General features: G+C 38.3%; 1 protein-coding gene across 3 annotated transcripts in view; it reads left to right on the forward strand.

Annotated features, from left to right (window-relative positions):
• Nucleotides 1-23,632, forward strand: part of BASP1 (brain abundant membrane attached signal protein 1) — a 51,877-nt gene extending 28,245 nt beyond the window's left edge. Inside the window, exons 1-3 of one of the 3 annotated variants that reach the window (XM_027681846.1) lie at nucleotides 2,312-2,319; nucleotides 20,048-20,052; nucleotides 22,012-23,632. In XM_027681846.1, coding sequence (XP_027537647.1) covers nucleotides 22,023-22,754 — 732 coding nt within the window. In that variant the 5' untranslated portion in view covers nucleotides 2,312-2,319; nucleotides 20,048-20,052; nucleotides 22,012-22,022 and the 3' untranslated portion in view covers nucleotides 22,755-23,632. Of the gene's footprint in view, nucleotides 1-2,311; nucleotides 2,320-20,047; nucleotides 20,053-20,515; nucleotides 20,539-22,011 lie in introns of those variants that run through there. The other 2 variants (XM_027681855.1, XM_027681835.1) reach the window with 2 other exon arrangements.
• The last annotated feature ends 809 nt before the right edge of the window (nucleotides 23,633-24,441 follow it).

Consider the following 24,441-nt stretch of genomic DNA (forward strand, 5'->3'; position numbering starts at 1 on the left):
TGTTTACTCTGTGCTATATGGCCTTTTGCAGTAACAGAGGAATAAAACGTGCAGGAAGTTGCTTAGGCATCTTTGGGAAGTGTGGAGTGGTAATTCAGAAGCAGTTGCCCTGATACAGAGGTATGTGCATACTTCAGAAAAAACCCACAACAAATTATTTTTATTCAACAACCAGTACAATTGATGATACCAGTTGGTTATCACTGGTAAACTGGTGAAATCAGTATTCTGATTTGTATCAGCACGTCCCTAGTGTGCAAATACGAATGTGCAATCTCTGATCTTCTACCCTGTTGCTTACAGGCATGAATTTAAGTCCCTTAAACTTACAGTGCATTGGGCAATTCAGTGGTTGTTGACAGCATCTCCTGGCTGCTGGACAGGCAGTAGTCAGAAAGGAAAGGCAAAGATTGAAGAAACTGATTTAAGTAACTGTAGCAATATTTTGTACATCACCCTTCTGCTGTCATTACCTTCTACTGGTATGGGCTTTCAGTAAAAGGTAGCACAAGTGACTTATGCTGTATGTGTTCTTTCAGGGTTCTTCCTTAGCAGCACTGATGTGGTGTCATTATGTGCTGTATTAAAAATTACTTCTATTACTGTTTAATGTACTGCAGCACATGCTGTGTAGATCTGTAAATCAAGACATTTGTTCTTCATTTTTAGCAATGCCCTTTCCCTGAACTCATTTAATGAGACAGTTGTAAGATGTTTGTATGTTCTCCAGCTGGACTGGGTGCATGATTCTTGAACTCTGTCTCTTAGTACATTCTCATTTTAAAGTGTCCTGTGTCAATAGATAGTGGCAGCTATATTCTTAAGGCAGCCTTTTTTTCACATGATGCCCCTTTTTCTTTGGAAGCAGTGTAATAGACAGAAAAATGCCTGAGACTGAAAGAATTTGTCAATTTCTTTGTTACTGAAGTCCTTGACAGCTGTGTTTCATAAAAGTGAAGGGGCACTGTAAGTAAAGGGGAGGGTTATTTATGAAAGGTATTGTATGAACCAAAACATGACATACATGACATACAGCATAAGGTGATGGGGAAGAACAGAAGACTGTTGTTTATTTTTCCGGTTTATTATCCCACAGAAAACATGTCCAAAAATCACTTCTAGTGTATAACTGAAGTTTATGAAACTATAGCAATATAAACAGTTATAAAAGTAGTTTTAGAGATGTAGATCATTGCCTCTAATTTCATATATCTGTTAAAATAAATAATTTAAAAATTATGTTACTAAGTAACCAAACTATTTTCTGTCTGCTCAGATGAAGGTGAAAGTGAGGATTTTTTCAATCCAATTTAACAGTTTTATGCCACTTTTCTGCTGAATGTTTTGGCACATGTAAATTGTTCAGACTCTTAGGTCAGTTATACATCTCAACCCAACTGCACTGAATAGCTGTTTACCAAGAAGGAGTTAAGAATACCACTTTTCTCTGTACACTTTGCTGTTAAATTTCATTTGATGTCTTGCTGGGCCTAGCCTTGTGCATTCAGACTGTACCACTACTGCAATGAGACCAGGCACTTGGGCAAGCCAGGCTTGTGTCCAAACAGATGCTGAGCTCCATTGCTGGAGTTGCTACTACTGGTCTGAGGGAACTTTTGTTGTTTGCTGTTTTGCTGTTTTGCTTTGGTGTTTTGCTAATGCTGTACTTTTCTTATCTAGTACATGGCATCATCTTATTCCTGTGTACAATAGCTGGTGTGATGGGACATTATCTAACTTCCAGCTATGGGTGGGGAGTATTTTGTTTGCAAAGACCCCATGGAAAAAGAGGTGAAGGCTGGTCTTGTGGTAGCATATTCTTGCTCTTTTTGTGCCTGTGAAGGTATAAATACATATATTTTATATATATAAATATATATATACTTATTTTATAAATGTATATATATATTATATATACTTTTGTCCAGCTTTCTATTCTCTTTTTTGTCCCTCTCCTCCCCTTCCTTACAGTGTAAAACTGTGTTTTCTTCTCATAACTCCAGCTTCTTTCATGGGGTCTTTTGCTACATGCCAGTGCAGAAGAAGCAGGAAGATGATGCTAACTGGTGCCATAAAATGGAAAATGGGGCACATCCTATGCTGAACATGCATAGGACAGATTGGAGCTGAGGTGCTCTGTCAGGATAACAGAGAACAATATGAACCATGCTGACCCTGTATAGAAATTGGTTTGGTTTCTTGGTTAGAACAGAAGACATCTTGGCTTCTCGGTGTGATGGTTCACACTACCTCGCATGCTAGGAGAATTTACTGGATATTCCTGCAGTGAGGAACATGGTAAAAAACAGAGGAAAGACAGTAGGAGGGAGGTGACCTGCCATTTTCCAGTAAGCAGATAAGAGACATCCCTTCTTCAGAAATGTTCTGAAGGGAAAGGGTCGCCCTTTTGTCCTTTCCCCTTCTCTTGCAAACTCTGTTGGACATAAAAGCTGTTTCACTCTTTAACATTTACACAGAATGACCTCAGAAATAATCAGTGGCATCCTAGAATGACTGCTAATCCTGGGGGTTGCAAAGACGTGAACCATTTGTTAAATACTTGAACAACATTTGAATAATCAGAACAGCATAAGAACTAATTTAGTAACCTTATCCTGGCATTGTTTGTTAAACACTTCCTATTAGACCACCCTCAGTATGGACAATGGCAGTGAGTAATTTAATTTTCTCAATTACAATAATAACTCACGCTTCAGTACCTTATGTTCTGGCTAGTAGTTTTAGTCTAAATCTATGGTTTAACTTTCCTCTGTACCTTCAACTTGCAGATTCTACATAAGAGATTTTCTTGGCAACTATGTAATGTCCAGACTAGTACCCCAATGCCCCAATGCTGTAATAAGTTTGATATCTAAAACACTGCTGTAGAAAATAATTAAAACATAGCCTGGAAAGAACTATTCAACAATTTTTATGTCCCATTTCCATGGAATGCATTAGCAAATAGAGCTTCTAGCTCTACTATGCACTGTGACCCCATGATACCAAATACCTATTTCTAGCTGAGATGCAAAGTCCTACAGATTCTCAGGGGAAAGAAAAAGTGGTAGGATTGCATACATTTTTTTTCTTTTTACATTTAAACTACAGTTGAAACTTTACATCTCAGGAGGATTGATGTGGACAGGAATAATAACTTTCATGAACATATTGTACCAAATTTATACTAGCATCTGATAGAAATGTCTCTTAGTGCTTTAGAAACCTCCCAGCAATATCATGTTCCAAGAATAAAAGTACAACTTGGAAGTGTTCATACAATAATTCTATGGAAATATCTTCATGTTGATATCATTGTTTCAGGCTGCGATTGGTTGTTAAGCTGGCAGTGCCAATAAATCTGCACAGTGCCCTTGAGTGCTGATGGTCTCTCAAAGCTTAGTAAGAGCAGCTAGTGGAGCATGGAACCCTATCAGAGCCATAAGATTTCTGATCTTTCCAGGTGGAGTGTTAAAGGGAAAATAAACAGCTCTGTGATGTATTCCCATTTTCTGTGGATAACCATTTATTCAAAATGAGTGCCGATTGACAGGCTTAATGATGTGCCCACATCTGAATGGGAATGTAGAGTGGTGAAATTTACTCTTTTTTTTTTTTTTTCTGTACCTTTCCAGTATTCAGGGAAGGGGAAAGAACATCATTTTCTCAGATCCTATTACCTCATTACAAATTCCAGACTTTGTTTCCTGGAAAAAGTAATTGTAATCATGCTCTAATGTCTTTCTTTTTTAACACAAAAATGTGTACATGCACAAAGTTGCTCTCCTGTTGCTCTCTTCTCCTATCTATTTATTAACAGAGCTGTCAATTGCTTGATCATGTCACATGATGGAAGACAGGGCTTTATATTTTCTTAGACATCAGTCCAAGGTAGAGTTACAGAGGGTTAATGGAAACTCTGGCTTCTAATTTCATCCTGCGGTAGTTAAATATTTAATTAATTGTTGAATGTTTTTGCAGCTGAGCATTAAGACTTCTGTTCCACATGCTTAAGCCCATGCACCAAGTCTTCAGAGGCCCAGTGGTGCTTTCTGCTCCTTAGCATTGTGCTGAGGTGCTAGTCAATGGGAGGATGCAAATCTCGGCAATTTAGTGTGGAGAAATGGTGTTGTACCTAAGAAATGTAAAGAATATGCTTTCAATAACTGTCTAAACACTGTTTGAAGTGTAAGGAGATTGACGCTCAGTTGAGAAGAGAGTTAGTTGCTTTCAATCTGTATAGGCAGGTGGCCATGTACAACTGTAACATTTCTTTTCTCTGGCTATTAGCTTGCAGATATTGATATCCATCCAGGTGAACCATTGATGTTAATGTTTTCCAGCTGCTGCTTGCTAGTACGAGCATATTTCTGGCAACTGAGAATCATATTTGAGTAACTGTAGATGTCATATAGGTAGGGTGCATATGAAACGCTTGATTTTTGAAAAAAAAAATGTTGAATTGTGAGGTTCAACAAAGCCAATTGGCTTCAGGGCCTCTGGTTCAGTATTCCATGCTCCAGCTTCTAACTTCATTCATAGGACTAGCAAACGGTGCTGGACTTTTTCTGTCTTTTCTGTCTTTTCTGTTTTTTTTACTGGAAGAGAGTTGTACTGGCAAATGCTGGAGATGTGATCAAAGATCCCAGCTAAATTCCACTCTCCTAAATATAAAACTCAGTGTTTTAATACTCATTTGAGTACTCAATTACAGACAGTCATTGCAGATGAACTTTTGTTTAGCATTTCTAAGCATCACTTTGTAGTTCTTTAAGTCAAACTGCAAAATTATTCTTAATGATGATGGCATTTTGTAAAGACTGAGTTCTTGCTTTGCACTGTTATCTACAGTTATCTTTGAGGGAAAGATCATAAGGAAAAACTCTCAAGAGCACTCAACTGCTTTTTGAAAATGTAACTCGCAAAAAAAAATCTGAAACTTAAAAAGATGTGAGGAAACCCCCATCTCTTTAGTAATACTGAAATTGCACACTGATTTGTATCTGAATTACCACATTACTCTGAACAAGTTTTAGAACTACTCTTCTTTTAATATTGTCTGATAGCAAATAGTTATTTGTCAGTTGCTAAAAATACAAATGAAATATGAAAAAAAAGATGGTCAAAAGTATTCAGGCAAAATAGTTGAAATGGCCTAATAGGCAGCCAGTTTAAAATTCCCATGTTTTCATTTTGGGATTAATTGGATGCTATAAATAACATAAATAAAATCTAATGATTGCTATAGTGCTCCAGCTGGAAAACCACTCAAAAGCACCAAAAATAAAAATATCAGTTATGTGCAAATGAGCAAAGGAATTTATGTCAGAACACTCCAGAAGCTCAGTAGTTGGAGAGCAAATGTCGTAGATCATCTTGCTGTGATGCACTGTAACTAGCTTGTAGATGACAAAACTGTTCTTAACTTTTTAATTTTAAAGTTGATTTAATTTTTTAGGACAATTTTTGATTTTATGTGTAGGTTTAAAATGGAAAAAATGTTGGGGATGCCTCCTTTCTGTGCCTATACTGATTTTGACAGACTCCTGTCTCTGTGTGCTTGACATGCTAGTTACCAGAGACTCAGTTCTCTTCTTTCCATCCAGAATTCTTCTGTCTTCCCTGTGGCCTTGTTGTTTATTATCAGGTTTCTTTCAAATGGTGCTAGATATCTTGACTCCCAAATATGTAAGATTAACTTGTCAGAACAAAGCATACTAAGGACATTCACACAAATTTTAAAATAAAAGGACTCTTGAGTTTCTTGAACTTATCTGAATACCAGGCTAGCAGGTATGAATGACTGAAATAAATTAACAATAAATTGACACTAAATGAATGTTTCAGAAATCTTTGTCTCCTTGTAAGTATGCAGTATTCCCAACCATAAGCATTTAAAATGTATGATGTAGTAAGAAAACATGAGATAAAAAAAGCTTTCTGGGTTTGGGACTCTTTCAGGACTTTTCTTGCTAAATTGAGGATTAGAAATGAAAACTAGACTATTTTTTAAATAAGTACCAAAGCTGATGTTTTAAAAAAAAATCCAAATATTCTGAGTTTATGATAAAATTATGAGCTGGCATCTTACAAGAGTTCATAGAAACGGAGTTAATTTGAAACTGAGTGTCATATGGTTATGATGCCCTATACTTATTTACTTTAACCTCCCTTCTTTCTTAAGATAGAATCTAAGATTTTTTTTTGGCACACATAAAGCTTTTTCTGACTGGTGTCTGACAAATATGATAATGAAAGTAGTTTTCTTTAAGCTTAAAAGAACAAAAGTCTCTTAATCTTTTTTTTTCTTCCTCTGTAACTTTTGAACTTTTTACATGGAAACTATGTTTATTTTTTAAATTCATCCCGAACCCTTTTTTTTGCTTTTAAGATAAATTTGTTTTCCTAACAGTGATTGCAAAATAGGTTTTGCACCTGCTCACAGCACTAAGCCATGTCCCGCAGAGCCACATCATCTACTCATAATGAAAAAAGACAATTAAATCAAAGTGTACGAAGTTAGCTGTTCACAAATTCAGTCTGTGACTCTGAGCCCACTGTGCAGTCCTTTGTAGCTGTTTGACCCTTGGTGCCAGTACTAAGAACTGAGAGCTCTGTGGCTGTTCTTCATTCCCCTGATCTTGACCTGGCCAAATTTGTACTGCTGATCTTAATTTACTTACCAAGGCTTCTGAAATTCCAGAGTAGATACTAGTTTGAGTAGATGGTGTGAAAATACTACTACTGAGGGAAATTTACCTAAATTTGTCACCTTTCAAATCCCTAATTCCTGCCATTCCTTGCAGATGATTCTTTTGTATCCTGCTCTGTTAAGCGTCATTTCCAACAGTGCTGTGTTGCTATGTCTACTTGATACTCAATTGCACTTTAAAGGAAGACCTTTCCAATTTTCATTACTTTCTGTGACTGTAATAATACAGTCACTACAACTCAGATCTGTAGATAGGAAAGGCAGCTTTTGCAGTATGCGGCAAATATAACTCAGAATTTTCAAACTTGTGGAATCTTTAAAAAGGTCTTGGAAAGTTAGTGAACCAGTTTAGAGCTTCCTCTTGAATCTGCTCAAATTTAAATAATCAATCCTAAAAGGGATGTCCTTTTAACAGAGACATACATCTAATTCATAAACATAGAATAAATACAGCAGTGACAATAATGCATCAGTCCAACACCCAAAAACCTAGTAAAAGCAGCTTAAAAAGGGTTTATCGTTGTTTTTCAAGCATTCCAAATGTTCTGTTTAAGCAAAATTACTTTGTTTTCTTACATCTGTCTTTAATAAAGCACTGAGATGGCTGCTAAGCAGTAGCTTCGTCTTCATCCAGCTGGATACACCTGAGCTTTCTTAGCTTGAGAAAAAATCCTTCTCAGCAAGTGAACTGAAACTGAGTGAAATGTGCATATTTGGAACTATAAATCAAAATGTCCATGTACAGATGTTCTCAGCTTAGAGACCTAAGTATGAAGGAGCTTGGTTCCAGAAGGAATTTTCAGCAATACTTGAAAATGTTCAGAGATGCTTTACAACTGCCTATTACTGTATTAGGACAGTACTGTAAGATCACCATGAGTGACTTGCTCATTATGCTCTTCTAATATGTGCTATACAGTGGTAAGCTTCAGAGACAGCAATTCAGTACAGTGCCAATAGGCAAAAAAAATCTCCAGCCTTCTCTAACAAAGATTGGGGGTGAAGGAATCATACAGAACAAGCTTGTTTTTTAAAGCAAGGAGAAATATTTCCAAGCCTTTATAGCACCTGTTGACATCAGGCAGAGCTTTTATGAGGATGAAAAGTGAAATCACCTCATTTTGCAAATGAGGGAGTTGGACTGCAAATGAGATGGCCTCCCACGCAGCAGCAACTGGAAGAGATTGAGTAGGTTTTGGGCTCTTGCCCCCTCTGACCCCAGGCTGCTGTGGACCCCAAAAAGAGGGAGAGAGGTAGTCTCATGGTTTTGTAATGTGTATTAATTTTAGTGTAGACGTATGTGTCTGTATTTGGGCTTTGAAAGGAAAGACCTCATCTGTCATTTTTACCATGGTACAGTTTTGTACTATGGCAGCTCCCAAAAGCTTAAACCAACGGATATCGTCTCACTGCTCTAGGATGGCTATTTCACCTTAGGAAGATTACTCCTGCTCCAAACGAGCATGTTGTGATTTTAAGGATATGTGGTTGGTTCTTTAGACTTACAGAAAAATGCAGAGCTGGGACAGGCTGCACACAGGAAGCAAAGTGTGAATGGCAGGCGATGGCAAAATGTGAGGGTGTGGTGGTAGCTTTGCATTATTTATCTAAGTTATCCTGAATAAGGAGTATAATTCCTTCTGTATTTGATTTCTGTGTTTGAATGAAGTCGCTCATGTCAGATTCTGTCCAGAGAAGTGTGTGACATGAGAGAGGTTTGCAGTCACTGGCAAACAGTGTAAAAAAGGACCTCTCCTTTTAGCCTCATATATTCAGAGAGAATAGAATTTGAAAAGAAGTTTTTTTAATCACTACTTTTTAAAAGCTAATAAATACCTAATTAGAGGACTTGCCCATTTATAGTGAAGAATTGCTGAGCTGAAAGTGGACAGGGAAATTGTGCATTTGTGGAATAAAAATTATTTTATTTTGGTTTATATGTAAATCATAGAATAAGCTTAACTGTGGTATTGCTTACCAGTTACCTATGATTAAAAAAAGAAAAAATAGAGAGAGTAAGAGATTGCGGTAGGTAAGAGACTTAAATGAATATTTGGGGTTGCAAATATTCTTAAAATAGTTAGGTGTTTCTTGTGACATATTTCTTGATCTGGCTCACTTAGCATTTTCTGAGATATCATTAGACCTTTGAAAATAATATTTCCAAATATGGATATGAGACTTTTATGCGCTTGATTCATATTTAGACCCACGCCCCTTGTTTAGGACATGTGAATTTAGTGCTCAGCTTGTGCATATGTGGTGGATTACCCAGAAAACTGCAGTGAACAGAACTGTGAACATGATTTCTGCAGAGCTAAATGTCTCTTGGCTTGTGACAGCCAACATCTTACAGTTTATGAGGTGCAGCTCCCTCTCCCCACTGCCCAAGCAAATGAATTGCCAAACCCTGGGAGCCAGAGCTGAGGCAGCGGGGCAGAGGCACTCGCTCAGTTCCCATTTCTTGAGAATGGGGAATGCAGGGGCTCTGCCCCACCAACTCACCTGCTAGAGCAGGAAGGGAAAAAAGCCAATCTGAAATGTTGCCCAGTCTGACCATTGCTACCTCACCAGCCAGGAGAACTGATTACAAAAAAAACCCTCTGGAAAAACCAGTTAGTGTTGGGAGTCTTGGCATCTGTGTTCTCTTAATGGCATTAAAATGAATTTATATCCTCTTACTCCTAAAACGTGGACTTCCTGGGGGACGGATGGGTTCCACATATGTGCTAATAAGGGGAACAGCAAAATGGCACACCGGTGCTGCTTTGAAACATGGGCTACTACTGAAATGTATTAGTGCTGAAAGAGCTGATAGAACCTTTCCAGTGGTACTTTTTATTTATATCACTGTCTTGAAAAATGAAAACCAATTTTCCATATTTCTCAACTCTCTATTGCTTTGATAGACTTCTCTCATTTAAATCCTGAAGTAGCTCAGTTATGCTTTATATTGAAGTCTGCCTGCTTTCTTTGGTTAGAATAAATAATTTTTCAAAAAGCCATGGGTTGAAAGCTTCCTAACCTGATGGAGTGACTGTAAGAGTTCTCTATAAATAGCTTTCTGTACAGCATGTGGGCACTGGAAAGTGATCCCTCTTCTGTTATATGGTATGAGTTGACCAGAATTGCAAACTGGCGTACATGCAGCCTGTCTACATCAAGAGGTGTATAATTGAAGGCAATTGATATGGATTCTGGGCTGCAGAAATTGAATTGTGATCATATTAGGTATTAATTAAATTCATTGACATAAAATGCAAGTTGGTGCTCAGGTGAGTGGGTGGAAAAGGGACTACATCCAAATCCACAGCTATCCATGCAAAGTTGATCTTTTTTTACTTTCATTTAGTGAGTTTAAATTTGATAACTCTTATGGACAGATTTCCTGCAGATACTTAAATGGAAAAGTAAACCAACCTATTTTATTGAAAGGAGATATGCACCTGATCATCGTTCCCTATTTCTAGTTTTCATTCCTGCTGCAGTGTTTGTTCATCTCCTTTTTGGGTAGCTGCTATCTTGGAATGCTTCTGGCTGAGTAATTATTAAATTGGATTTCTGCCTTTCCTGGTCTGAACATAAATCGCTTAGTGCAATTCATGGATTGCACTAGCTGCTCACTTCATATCTTGCCAAATGGACTTGTTAGCCTCCAGACTTACGTAACCTTCCCTCTAGCAGAGCTGATCAGACATCCCAGTATAACCTGAACCAAAACAAGTAAAAGAAAAGAGAAAGTACAGTCAGTGAAGATGTCAGAAAGAAATTTAAGCAATCAGTCTAGGCCTAGGAGTCTTGAATCCAAGGTGTCATATCTAACAGCTTAATACGTGATATGGTACAGCTTATTGCCAGGCATAGCTCTTACTTTGGGATGATTAGAAACACTTTACATTTTCAAAGTGGATTTTTTTTAAGTAAATCATTATCCTCTTGGGACACGACGTGAAATTCTCTAACAGAGATTGGTTTTATTCTGCAGTTCCCTCTGTTGTCTTGCACCACTGAAACCGAAAAGCAAACTCTGCCTCTTTCCTCTCAACCCTCTGTGGTACACTCAGAATACATGTTAGCTTATTACCATAATGTGACACTGAAGGAGTGTAAAAGGCTGCACATGACAGTGTTCATTGATGCATACCTATAGTTCTTCATCTGGATCAGGGAATACAGATCTCATTTCTCTAGTTTTGAAGGATGTTGCCAGTCCTAATAAAAGACTGCCTAAGATGTCTTGGTGGTTTGAACAACCATTACAGGAATATAAATGAGGGGTGTTGGAAAAGATGGAGAGAGGGAAGACACAAATAAAAATTAGCTGTTTAATGCTCTTTTCTTGTCAGTGATTATTGAGCTCCAGTTCCATGTTATTTTGAGAAATCTCCCCCAGTGAGTAAAGTGAAATTGGTAAGCTAGTTTGAATGTAATGCTTTGTTTAGAAAAGGAGACGGGAAAAGAAAAAAGTCTAAATGCAGTATAAACATGCATTCTATATAAGATCAAAAAAGAAAGTCTGAAATATGAGATTTTCTTTTGTGTTATTATATGCTGATTTAAAAAAACACATATTGTGCTAGTGTGAGAACCAGGAAGTGAGAGAGACAGAAGTGAAAAACTTAATATAATAGACCAAGCTGCAGCCTGGTAGAAAATGTATGTGACACAAATGAGTGTCTAGGAACATGAACATAAAAAGTTTTTCAAGATGTTGAACATTCAATCTTCCATTTCCTTGATTTCCTTTGAGCATGTCTTTACTACAAGACGTTATTACAACAGAGCCGTGAGAAGCTAAGAGCTGATAAGCTGCTGACACTGATACTGTGGTCAAGAGGAGGAGTTTTTTCTTAACAACATGAAAAATACTTGTAATTCAGCCCAAAGTCTTGCAGGTTTAATTATAGGTAGTTTTGATGTTATGCAAGGCATGACTTGACTTGAATACATTGACTTCATTACAGAATCTTTTGCTTAAAATGAGACTTTGTACACAGGACTGGAAGTCAGAAGTTGTTATTCCAAGAAGAAATGCAGCAGCTCTTCGTGAAGTTGATGTAAAATACCTTAAGTGCTGCTGAAGTAGTAAGTAAGCTTTGTGTTGGTTGTTCGCAGGAGGTTAAATTCCACCAGCGGCATGATGTGTAATACTATCCTAAGGACATAAGCGTACTCAGCTTTCAAATGCCACGTTAGACTCACAGGTATTTTTGGAATAATGTTTCAATTACTAATTTAACTGTCATTAGCAGTTGTGTATTAACTGGAGGATGAAATTGGTTTTATCCTGTGAGTCTTGCATATACCTTAATTTCTGAGGAATGCTGTTGCTGTGTTCACGGCTGAGGTTATCAGGAGGGTGGGCACATCACCAGTAACTGAAGTAGCTGCATGTTCTTTGCAAGAAAAGAACAGTTGGTGTTATTTTAAAATCAGCCAACCTCTTCTAATGTCTAAACCTGAAACTGTGGTACGCCCTGGAGCATCAAGTGGATGTGTAATCATTGCTTTTTGAGGAAAAACAGAGAAAAGCTATTCCTGCAGTTTAATATAGAGCTGAAACAGATAAAAGCTGATACAGAATGTGTTAAGTAGATTCTAAATCTTAAAATACTTAAATAGTTAGGTAATGGAATAAGGGAGACAACAATAAATACTTCATCCAAATTGTTAATCTTTTGTTTTGCTGGGTAAACTAAATACTGTGTATTTTGGAAGGAACAGCTTGCAATGTTCCCATGAACACCACGATATGCACCCCAGTAGCAAGTTCTGCATTAAGTGGTTGGCGTCTGATCTTGCTTCTGTTTTCCTTCTTTCTGTGGTGAAATTGTGGAGTCATGTGCTGCAGTTAGAAATGGTGTCTTGCAGTCCATGTGCCTTGAACTTTAAAAAGAAAAACAAAATTGAGAATTGGATTTGGTTCATAATTCTAAATGGGATTTTGTTGCTTGTGGTGAGGGTGTCATGCAAACAGAAGGAAATTACATAATCTAAGGATTGCCATGATCTATCATAGGTCTGAGCTGTCTGTTAAAAGTCCTGTTTCTAACTATAGGATGTTTTCTTACATCTGGGGTATAAGAATGTTTTCTTACAGCCAATGCTTTTTTCAGTGAGTAGCATCATGAGATGGAAAACAAAAATGTAGAATAATTTAGCAATCATTTGGAAAGTCCATTTTCGAAGTAAAACTGGTAGTTCCTAGATTTCAAAGTTAATGTATCCTTTTCTTACAACATACTGTAATTTGTATTCTAAGGACTCTTTCAACTTCGATTGAAACTAGTTTCACCAGTTAAACGGGCATTAAAGTAATAGAGGATTTTTTGAGTATGGAATGTTAAACAGATAAAATGTAAATGTAGCTTCCCATAAATAACTGTCTCCAGTGACAGTTCCTTAGTTAAATACCCTAAGGCCTTATCCAAAATGTGAATGTGGCTCTCCATGTCTATTTTAAGGAAATGGCAGGTAAATTTACTATTTAAAAAAACAGTAATTGAGAACTTTTGCTGTTGAAGAAAATATGTAAATGAGGATTGTATGATAATTTCTTTTTTTAGTATAGAAAACATGAGTTTCAAATCTCATACTGTTTTCCCTTTGTTCAGGAAGAGGCTAGAGAAATATAAGCTTGTGTTAAGGTGTTAAGCTTGTTTCCATTTTCCAGTGTGCGGGCCCTCCAGGAATGAGATCTTCCCACCACTGCTCTTCACTAGGACTGTAGTATGGAGGAGAATGATGTTTTCATTACTTACCAGCATCTGACTGTTAGATTTTTAATGTATCTTTTGGAGGCACCCAGAACCATTCATGGGTCTACAAGGTGAGCAAATTTGTGGTGTTGAGATCCTTGATAGGGATTGCACTGGAGGGATAGCAGTCAAGCAACATACGAATTAAAAGGAAATCATCCCACTCTCTAGCCTTTTATCACCTTGCATGTTTTTGTGATTAGACATGGTGGTGGTGTCTTAAGTATTTGGTGGATGCAAAAAGTGGCTGGCCAAAATTGGAATAATATGTGTGGAATCTCACCTTTCCTTGGCGGTGCAGGTTCCTGAGACCTAAACTGTTTGAAAGACGAGGGTAAGAACCACCTCTGAAATTTGCATAATTTCCTATTTAGGAACTTAATTCCAGGATACAGGTTAGAAGACTTTGGCTAGTGTAAAATATTTATTAAACTGGTTGTTGGGGAGTCATGCACAAACCCTACTGATGTGGCAACTTAGAAGGAGGAAACATATGCTTTTATGCTTTGTCTTAGTCTTTCAGGTTATTGAAGCCTGCAAACTGTTTCTACAAGAGGTGCTCTTGTAAGATTAATCTCAATCTCTGCAAAGCAGGTGTTTACAGCAGACTTTCCCCTTCCAACCCTGTGCCTAACAATAGTGTGATTAAGATCTCACTCTGGGGCAGGCTGACTTTTGGCTGCATGTGTGTGCCTGCACAAGCATGTCTGCAAGCTGCTTTTATTATTCAACAAAAAGAACATATGCAGTTAGTCTGAATATAGGAGAAATGCTTTGAGTGTGAGCTGAGTCTGGAGTCTGTAGGAAGACTTGTAGCTTGAAAGGAGCAGATGAGGCAAATAAATAGAAATGGGTGGCAGCATTTTTAATTTAAGCAATCAAAGCATTGGATTAACTGGATGCAAAGCTGAGCAATAAATACGTACACTGCATTGTAAAAATATTTTATGCTTCTTCTGTTTTGCTCAGTTTATAATATGACTTGTGTTTTTGTCATTAACAACGCACAACAGCCTTGGATTTGCTGCTAGGGATGAAACTGAATGCATTGGCAGTTGTATCTGCGCTGCTGGGCAATGTAATGCTGTGTTGGATCAATGAAAAAAAACCACTTGTGGCAGAACAGTGTAATTCTGATTAGAAACCAGCAACAGGAAAGTATCAAAGAAAGCTAACATAAAAATGTATGTGCTGTAGACAATCATTTAAGGATAATAGATGTTCTGTTATCTCTATCTGTATTAGGTGGTCTAATAAAAGATGTTATCTCTGCCTACAAAGCACTGCCTTGCCTGGGGTGAGCAGGGATTTTGCACACTCCAGAGCATTTCTTCCATGATGATTGTTGGCTTAGGAAGGCAAGAATGGCCTATGTTCAGCTTATATTTTCTCCAAGATGGCTTTGTAGCTGGATAAGCTACCTGTGTATTGTAGAAATGAGGTGTATTATATTGGGAACGTGCTCTTATAGAGTTACTGACATACCCAGGTCAATAATTCACCAAAGCAGCTTTAATATAGAGTGACACACACACAGACTGCACAAGGCAGTATTGTGATGTATTTGTTTATGCAGATCCTCCTACAGCTAAGGTAGTGCTTGTGTCTGAGTAGTGCTTGAGTCAGGCTGAGGAGTGGATCTTCAGTCACAATTGTGTGTCCAGATTCTTCAGCTGTAAAGCCCTCAAAGTCAGGAGGATGCAAGTCCAGAGTCTCCAATAGTTGCTTTTAATGTAACCCATAAAATCTTCACCACTCTTTCATCAAATAAGGAACAAATTTTACTTTTATTCGTGAATTCTGCTTAGCTAGCTACCTCTTTTCCACACAGGGTGCAAAGACAAATTACACGCGTGAAGCACTTGTAGTTTCAGTTTGAGGCCGTATGAATTGATAATTTCAGCAAAACCTTTATCTCTAATTAAACTGCTGATCATTATTCCTCTTCTATTCTTGGAAAATTTGGTTCCTAACTGATGAATTAATAAACCTGTCTGAGTTCAAGTATTTAACTTAAATCTTAGTAATATCTCAGGTACAAGTTTTTAATTTGCTCTCAAAAAAATTCTCATGTCAACTTTTAAAATTTTAATTCTTAACTTTTCTTATAACTTGCTATATTACTAGTAGCTACACTTCTCAAATGAAGTGGTTATTTATGTACAAGGTCTCAAATGGTCAGAGACAATTTTATATCAGCCTGCAGTGTGCTTAAATTATTATAACTCAAAATTGGAGTTTAACGTCAGTGATAATAATTTAGACATATTAAAGACAAGTGGCTCATATTAAAAAAAGCCAGTCATCCTTCTCATTTTTGTGTGATGTATGTGCCCCCAAGAATTTTAAAATAATATGAAAATTGGATTTCCCTTTATTTTAAAAAGAAATTTGCATTAAATATATTCTATTTCTACTTCTCTGAAATTTGGCTGAGAATTAAACTTAGTCTTGACAATATTACTTCCTAAAATTCCCTTATTGGCTGCATTTTAAAAGAAATTAGGTCAGTCCCAAAATTGGAGTTGTTGTCTTTTAAAGATCAAGGTTAGGAAATCAAGTGATCACAATTTCTGTGTTTTAAGCATTCACTGTTCTTTTACTCTATTCCCCTTTGCTAAATCTTGAGATTCACATGGCTTTGGAGGAAGGAAAGGAGACACAGTAGTTACAGGATTGTGAACATGCAGAGGGAAGGATTAAAAATTGTCTGTGGTCTGTGAAGAAAACAGCACAAGTGCCAAGCTGATATATTCTCAGTTTGCTATCGTGTGTCTCACAGCAACAAACACAGCAAATTGCATAGCATTAAGGAACAACCAGGGCATGTTTTGTTGTGTGCATCTGGTGTACTAGCATCTTGTTACCATGGGGTCCATGCAGCTGCCATGTGCAGGCGATGTGCTGCTCACAGCCTGACAGGGGTGGCTTTGCATGAGGTGCTCTGCCTGTCGTGGCACTGCTTTGTGCCGGCCCAGCCACCTCTTCAGAAGGGAGAGATGGTCGAGTGAGTGTTTCCTGCTGCCTCCCTCGCACCAGCACCACAACCTGCCTGACTGTAGCAGAGCTGGTTCTCATCACTGCTCTGAAGCACAAGGAACACAAAGCAAGAGGATAGTGTAGGGAAGGAAAGGAAACTGGAAAGGAGAAAGGGGAAAGGGAAAGGGGTAAAGGAGAAAGGAGAAAGGATTAAGGAGAAAAGAGAGAGAAGAGAAGAGAAGAGAAGAGAAGAGAAGAGAAGAGAAGAGAAGAGAAGAGAAGAGAAGAAAAAGAAAAGAAAAGAAAAGAAAAGAAAAGAAAAGAAAAGAAAAGAAAAAAGAAAGATAAGATCATGGATACTGAGGAGTGAAGAGGCTTGAACCTGCATGAGACCAGTATTTCTGTTCCGCTAATTCCAAGTAAAATCAGAGGAAAAGGAGGATCTGTGAAGATAATTGAGAGAGAACAGAAAAGCATGGCTTTATTGCTTAAGGGCAACGCTAGTGAGTCTAATTCTATCTAAGGGTATGCCACAGACATTTCCTAAGATTAACCTGGAAAACTGATTGACCTTGCCTGGTGAGGTAGGGATGTCTCTTGAGTGTGTGTCCATAATACCATAATGCAAGAGTATATGTAATGGGAAGCATGAAATTGTACTGCATAGTTTGAGAAATAGTAAGTTTGTGGGTTTTTTTGTTTCATAAAAGTTTTAGAAAATCTTTTGAAAACTGTATTTGCAGATTCCTTGTTTCCTTAACTTCTCATATATACCCTTTTATAAAGTCTTGCTCTATTTTTTGTTTTGTTTTGTTTAATAAAGGTGTAGGGTGAATCAGTGAGGTGACATGTAATGGCTTCTTCAAGATCTTTCTATTTATTTTCAGCAGATGGGGGATGGGGCACTTTCTGGGATCAGTATTTCCTTTGATTTGGAGTGTTGAAACTCTGTCTTGAGAGGGATGTGCATTTTACAGCACTTGTCTGCAGGCAGTATGAGATAACTCATGCCTGGGAACAGGCTTGTGCAAGGGCCACTTTGGCCTGACCCACCGCACGTGCCTACATTGTACTGAAGGCGGTGGAATTTGAGAAGATATCTATTGTCTTCCTGAACTGGTTTTTCTGGAGGTGGGCTGAACTCCCCACACTTCAGATGAAGGTGAACAGGAGCTTTGGAAATTTAGCTATGGCAATCAGACTGAGGTAACACACAGGTGGTATCTGCATGTTTGTCCTTTCTTGATGCCCTGCTCTCACTACTGTGAGTGAAGGTGATAGCAAGTCCATTCTTGTAATAGCCAGACTTTTTAATGGCATGTGAAACCGTATGCTAAAAGAAATGTTTAGAAATGTATAAGCACATAAGAAAACTAATAGGGTGGACAAATCTTTACTGACAAAAGAGACAGTAAGAGTTTAACTCCAGGGAATTTTTCAATACAGAAGCACAATTTGAAGTATAAAACTTCAAAATAATAATCTTTTCACAAACAGTACAAATTTATGCTGCCAGTGTTCCACTGACTTATGTCCATCAGATCAGTTAAGTCTTCAGAGGGAAAATCTGAAATGGTCTGTGAGTTCTTTCTCTTGCATTATGGTATTATGGACATTAAATCTTTTTTTGAGACTATTATCCCAGAAAAACCTGATTATCACGAATATTCAAATTTCAAACTGCTTAACATGCTCCATTTGACCTGTAAACATGATATTTGTAATCCAAAGAGAAGCAGATTATTTATTCTATACAATAAGAAAGATACCTGTGCATGCTCTCTGGTTCTGTTCCTGCTTTCTGCAGAAGAATGGAAACTTCAGGTTGAGCAGAATGTACAGCAGCTCTTAAAAACTGAAGAAATCCTTGCTGTTGTTGCAAAAGTCCTGTACAGTGATCTCTGGATCTGTTTATTTTTCCATGACAAGAGCAATAGAAAGAATACGGAGCAGCCTGAGAAGCAGATAAAGTCTGTTACAACTTCCAAGTTATATTTAACCTTGCTCTTCTGAAGCACTGGTCTGCCAACTGGTTCATCAAAGTTCCCTGAAAATTACTGATATATTGCAACTTCTTATATGAAATCTGCTTCAAGACTGTCTCTCTCTAGACCTTTTACTATCCAGTAGTAGGAAGGCACATACATCAAATGCCGTGCCATTTTATAGGAATGGTGCTCTGAACCAAAATTTTCAAGGATCTTCCTTTGGTACATGCTTGCTACAAAGAGCATTGCGCTCAGTTGGTAGCTGCTAGAGATAGTTCAAAACCTGTATGTGTCAACGGCAGTGCAAATAACTGAAGACATACTGTGGTTTAGCCTGCCTGGGAAATAGTTCAGACAAATTTTTGTCCTGGATCTGTAATTCACAAGGTGAATGCAATGATTATGAGCTTAGGGAGAGGCAGGAGTAGTGGAAAAGTCTGAGCAACAAACCCAGGGCCATCAGTCTCACTGGGACAGAGTGGGTTATCTCCTTTTTTTAAGAATTTAGGTATTTGGTGTGGGGGGAGAAAAAAGATCTGTACTCTTTCAAGTGTTAATATGTAGGTAGTAATGAGTTGATTTAACACAACAACTTTTTGACACTTTGCTGTCTGTTTCACTTGGGAAACATTTCACTGAGATTCACTTTCATTTAGTACCAGGCAGGATTAGCCTTGCAAGAATACCCAGCACAGTCACAGAGATGTTTAAGCAGCTTGATCCACACGCTGGTCTTCTTACAGGTATAGCTGGTTTTAATTTTAGAATACTTTTTAAGGTCTACTTTGTGTCTGCTACACTTTGAGACCCTGTGCTGGATAGTTCAGAGCTGTGCTTCAGGCATAGTTAAAGTGGGACAGGGATGAGATCAGTATCTGTTTTCATGGGGGCTGTTCCTGGAGAAGGTGATGGGGAGCCCAGATATGTTATCAGAAGGCTGTGGGGAGGAGGAGGAGGAGGAGGAATGCTTGTAATTCAGATATGGGGGGAAAGGGACATTGTAACATTGCTACGTGGGTTATGACCTAAGTGGTTGCTGTACTTCTGCATTATAGCTTGGCATAGCTGTTATCATGATGATCTAGGCAGCTTTTTAATAGGGAGATATGAGATTCAGTGTCATGAAGAGTGAATCTATTGTGTAATAAAGGAGTTGAAACTATGTTGGAAGGTGGCAGTCCATTTGTAAGTGTAAATATTTACTGATAGACCATAATGATAGTCTCTGAATCTCTTCCCCATCTTCTGCTCTAGTATCTAGAGCTGGCTGTGATGCAAATTGAAACACAGAGATTTCACAGTATACCTCCAAACAAAGACAGTGCATATTTCTTTTCATAGTTTGGGAGCACATTTCTCATATGCATGCTTTGCTGCTTCTTAAAGGTCCTTTGGCATACACATTTTGTATCCGGCTGTATTGAGATTAAAATATTTTTGTGGAAGGAAATATAAATTATAGGGAGTTACTACTACCCGTGAAAGAGCAAAATCTTGAAAAATACAGAAGACACAGGAAATGAAATTAGGTTCACAGTACCTGGGCTTTGCTGGAAAACAAATACGGACTTAAGTGGGGACTACAAGTCAGGATACACACATGACTTCAGCATAAATCTCCAATCCTGCTGATTTGCAAAAGCCCTTTTGAAGTATTTGGTTGCAACTGTACATGAACAATAATTTGGGCAATATTTATGGAGTAATCAAGAAGACTGTAAATTTGTCAGAGAACAAACTAATGTCCATAGCCTGCCCTAAATACCTAAAAATCTAAAATCTCTTGTCATAAAGGTAGAGATTAGATTACTCAGCTGTGTCTCTGTGGAAGTTAATCCTTTTATTGCTGTTCTCTGTAAAATTTCAGACAACAAAGTAGTGTTTCAGTAACATCACATTACCATTCTGCAGGGCTGTGTGCTAACGCTTCAACAGTATTTGCAAATTGTTACTCTTTTTGAAAGCTGAAATCAGAAAGATCTCTGCTGACCATAATATCTCATTTTTGCCCAAGACACGTGGATAGTCTGCTGTTGGGCTCTGCCTGGGGCTTGTGTCTGTGATAACAGAAAATCTACTGAGAGGCAGCTAGTTCTTAGTGGTATGTAATATTATTCACTATTCAGCCTTCTATGCGCACTCATATGAATTTTTGCAGGTTTGTACTCACGGTTTTAGCAGTCTATATAATTCTATCTACCTGTGCAAACGAAAAAATTAGAATGATTCATCTCCCTTGGAGAAGTTCTTACATTAAACATCTGTTTGAGGGTTCTTTGAAAATAGTCACCTCCTCCTAATTTCAAATAGCATGAAAAATGTTTTTTCCTTAACCTTTAATTAAGCATGAATTATATATTTTCTTTAATACCAGAAATGTATTTTTTCAGCCATTCATAGAGGTTTTTGTGTTCATTAATGACCCAAAATAACTGTGCCTCTGGTTTTAGTAGACAAAGTTTGCTTTGAAGTACTGTGAAAGATTTTGTATATTCTTAGTTAAGACTCCCACATAAAGGGTATATAAATACTGATGTGGTTATACACGTGCTCAACGTCTTTTAAATAACTGAACAGTGTACCTGATAGCTTGTCATGCTTGAAAACTGTGAGCAGGGACTACAAAGTATACCCCCCTCTTTTCCTCACATTTTTTTATTGCATCATGTCACATGCCACATGTAAGCTTGTGGTCAGAAGTAGCTGTATTTGTTTCTTTTGTCTTATGGAGTGGTCACAGTCTTCCTGTGCTTCAGGTTCCATGTTTCCCATCCTGCTGTGTGTGGGAATGTAGGACTTCATGCAGGCAATACCTGTGGGAGCTGCGAGGCTGAGTGGGACTCTGCATGGGAGCTGGTTTTGCTTCTGGGGCATCTGAAGGTTGGTGCCCACATCCCTCTGGGTGAGGGAGGCACATACTCCTGACCTCTGGGTACCGTCAACCCTCCACATAGGCTGTATCTACTGTGGGAGCTGGCTGTTAGGGTAATAGGCACTGAGATGTAGGGAGTAGACACAGTTTTGTGCATTAGCCTTCTCACTGACTCTGGATTTCCTTTAATTTTTCCAAACCTGAATGTAAAGATGGTTCATGGCCTTTGCTAAAGCGATAGCAGGCTTTGTGTTAACCAGATGTGAATGCCAAGGCTGACGGTTAAATTCAGTTCGTGAGCAACATGAATATAAATATGTTTTCTTTTTGACTTCCATCCATTCTCAGGACACAAAAGATTGTGTTGTATGTTAGTCCTCCATCATCTTGTAACTCCATCCTCTTCCTCCCCACTGTCCTATAACCAGGGTTAGAGCTGTTCAGAGGACTGTTCATAAGGGGATGTGGCAGAAGGGGTTTTGCTGACTGAATTGCTGCAGGGCTGAGCAGGACATAAGCTCAATAGGAGTGGAGCTCCATAGCATCAGTGCCTTCAGCTGATAACATCTTATCAAACCTCATGTAGTCTCCTTTTCAGGAACCGGCATCAATCTTTCCTTAGCACCTCAGCTGATCTGGATTTGATTCTCTCAGTGAAGATGGCTGAGCTTTGAGTAATCACCTCTTTCTCTTTTCCATTACAGAGTTCCAACATGGGAGGCAAACTGAGCAAGAAGAAGAAGGGATACAGTGTCAATGATGAAAAAGCTAAAGACAAAGACAAGAAGGCTGAAGGAGCAGCAACTGAAGAAGAGGAGACTCCAAAGGAGGCTGAGGATGCCCAGAAAACCACAGAGACCACAGAAGTAAAGGAGAACAACAAGGAGGAGAAGGGTGAAAAGGATACTCAGGTCGCTGCCAATAAGACAGAAGAAAAAGAAGGGGAGAAGGAGAAAACAGTGACCCAGGAAGAAACCCAGAAACCAGAACCTGAGAAGTCAGAGTCTGTTGTTGATGCGAAAGTAGAGTCGCAGAAGAACACCGAACAGGCACCCAAGCAAGAGGAGCCAACTGCTGCCTCTGCTCCTGCTGCCAGTAGTGAAGCATCCAAAACTTCTGAGCCTAGCAACGATGCAAAAGCTTCCCAGCCCTCAGAAGCCACAGCTCCCAGTAAAGCAGATGACAAGAGCAAAGAGGAAGGGGAAGCCAAAAAGACTGAGGCTCCCGCAACGCCTGCAGCCCAAGAAACTAAAAGTGAAGTGGCCCCAGCTTCAGACTCAAAACCTAGCAGCAACGAGGCTGCGCCTTCTTCCAAGGAGCCCGTGGCAACAGCAGCACCTAGTTCGACTGCTAAGGCCTCAGACCCTGCAGCCCCACCAGAGGAAGCGAAACCTTCTGAAGTTCCAGCGACTAATTCGGATCAAACCATAGCAGTGCAAGATTAAATTGGACAGCCTGTTGAAACAACCACTTAAAACAACCTGTGTCTTTTTTTTATTTTTTCAGCTATACTAACTCGTTTCAGATCTGAAATAACAAATATGTATTGCCCAGAAAAGAAGGAGAAAAAAAAAGATAAAATGAAAAGGATGTCCCATCAAGTTGGGAGGGAGGGAGGGGGAGAATCCAAATAGTATTTTTGTGGGGAAATATCTAATATACTTTCTGCTAACTTAACACAAGTCCTGGATTAAAAAAAAAGTAAAATAAATGGATGTCTGAAAGTACAGCACATCTTTTGTATCTGAACTGCTGTAAATGCACTCCACCAGTGTATCAAAATCTTCTTTTTGTTCTGTAATGGGGTTTGGGAGTGATGCGTTGGATTCTGCCCACTAGGTTTGTGCCAAGGCAATCAGATCTTTATGAAAGCAGTATTTTCTGTGTTTGTTTTTTTTTTTTTAATTATTTACAGCCTTTCTTATTTTGATATTTTTTTTATGCAGTGGATGAATGCCAACTTTCAGACAAAACCCACCTAGCTGTCCACATATTTCTCAATGCCAATCCTCCAATTCTTCCTCTCCAAATATTTTTTGGGAGTAAAAAGCATTCTCATCCTACTTAGCCTACCTAGATTTCTCATGACGAGTTAATGCATGTCCGTGGTTGGGTGCACCTGTAGTTCTGTTTATTGGTCAGTGGAAATGAAAAAGTCTGCGTTCATTGCAGTTCCAGTTTCTCTTCCATTCTGTGTCACAGACACCAACACACACTCATTGGAAAACAAATGAAAAAACAAAATGTACAATGGATGCATTGAAATTATATGTAATTGTATAAATGGTGCAACAGTAATAAAAGTTAAATAATTTAAAAAATATATAAGTGTAAAGACTGATTAAATCTTCACTTTTACCCCTTGAGAACTAGGCAAAGGAGGTTCTTACACTTATTATGTCTAGGGCTGTTTACTTTCCTATAAATAGTAACACTCCAATAGCCACAAGTGTTCCCAGGTGAGGTTTGAAGAAGTGGCCAAGGAACAGCACATCTCATGTGTGTTTTATCCCAGGTAAAGTAGAAATGGCTTTTGCCTGCCTTAACATGTGAAAAAAAATGCTCTCTCGCTATTTTGAAGAGCCAGAGGCATGATGACTGGGTTTTAAGTGGGACTAAGACAGTGGATTTGATAAACTGATCTTTAAAAATGAGGCAATTAAATTTAATCCTAGTCCTATTAAAATATTGTTAGTGCTGATGGACTTTGTTCTTTTTCCCATTGCTATTGTGTAGGAGATGAACCGCAGCTGCCACAAAAGGCCAGTTATGTGCATTTCAAATATGAATAACCTTGTGTAGTTGAGCAGAGTTTAGCCCAACATAAACAACATTTTTCACTACTTTGGCCTATTTGGCCCATTTTTATTCAACAGAACTGCTGAATAACTGCAGTTTCTGCTGAACAGTGCCCTTGCTGGATACGGACAATGATTTCAAGTGCAGAGCCCAGGATTCACAGGACTGATTAAAGCAGCATAGTTGGCCTGCCCATTAACAAACTCTTAGACAGAGCAGAAGTTATGAAAGAAGTGGGCAGTGGTGAATAGAAACACAGCTGGTACACATACCAAAGGGATAAGCAGGCTTGTATTTAGTAAATAATGAAAATAGTGTTTTAAAATGATATAA

This window comes from Neopelma chrysocephalum, unplaced genomic scaffold, assembly GCF_003984885.1.
Source record: "Neopelma chrysocephalum unplaced genomic scaffold, ASM398488v2 Primary Assembly neopelma1_22b, whole genome shotgun sequence".
Lineage (NCBI taxonomy): Eukaryota > Metazoa > Chordata > Aves > Passeriformes > Pipridae > Neopelma > Neopelma chrysocephalum.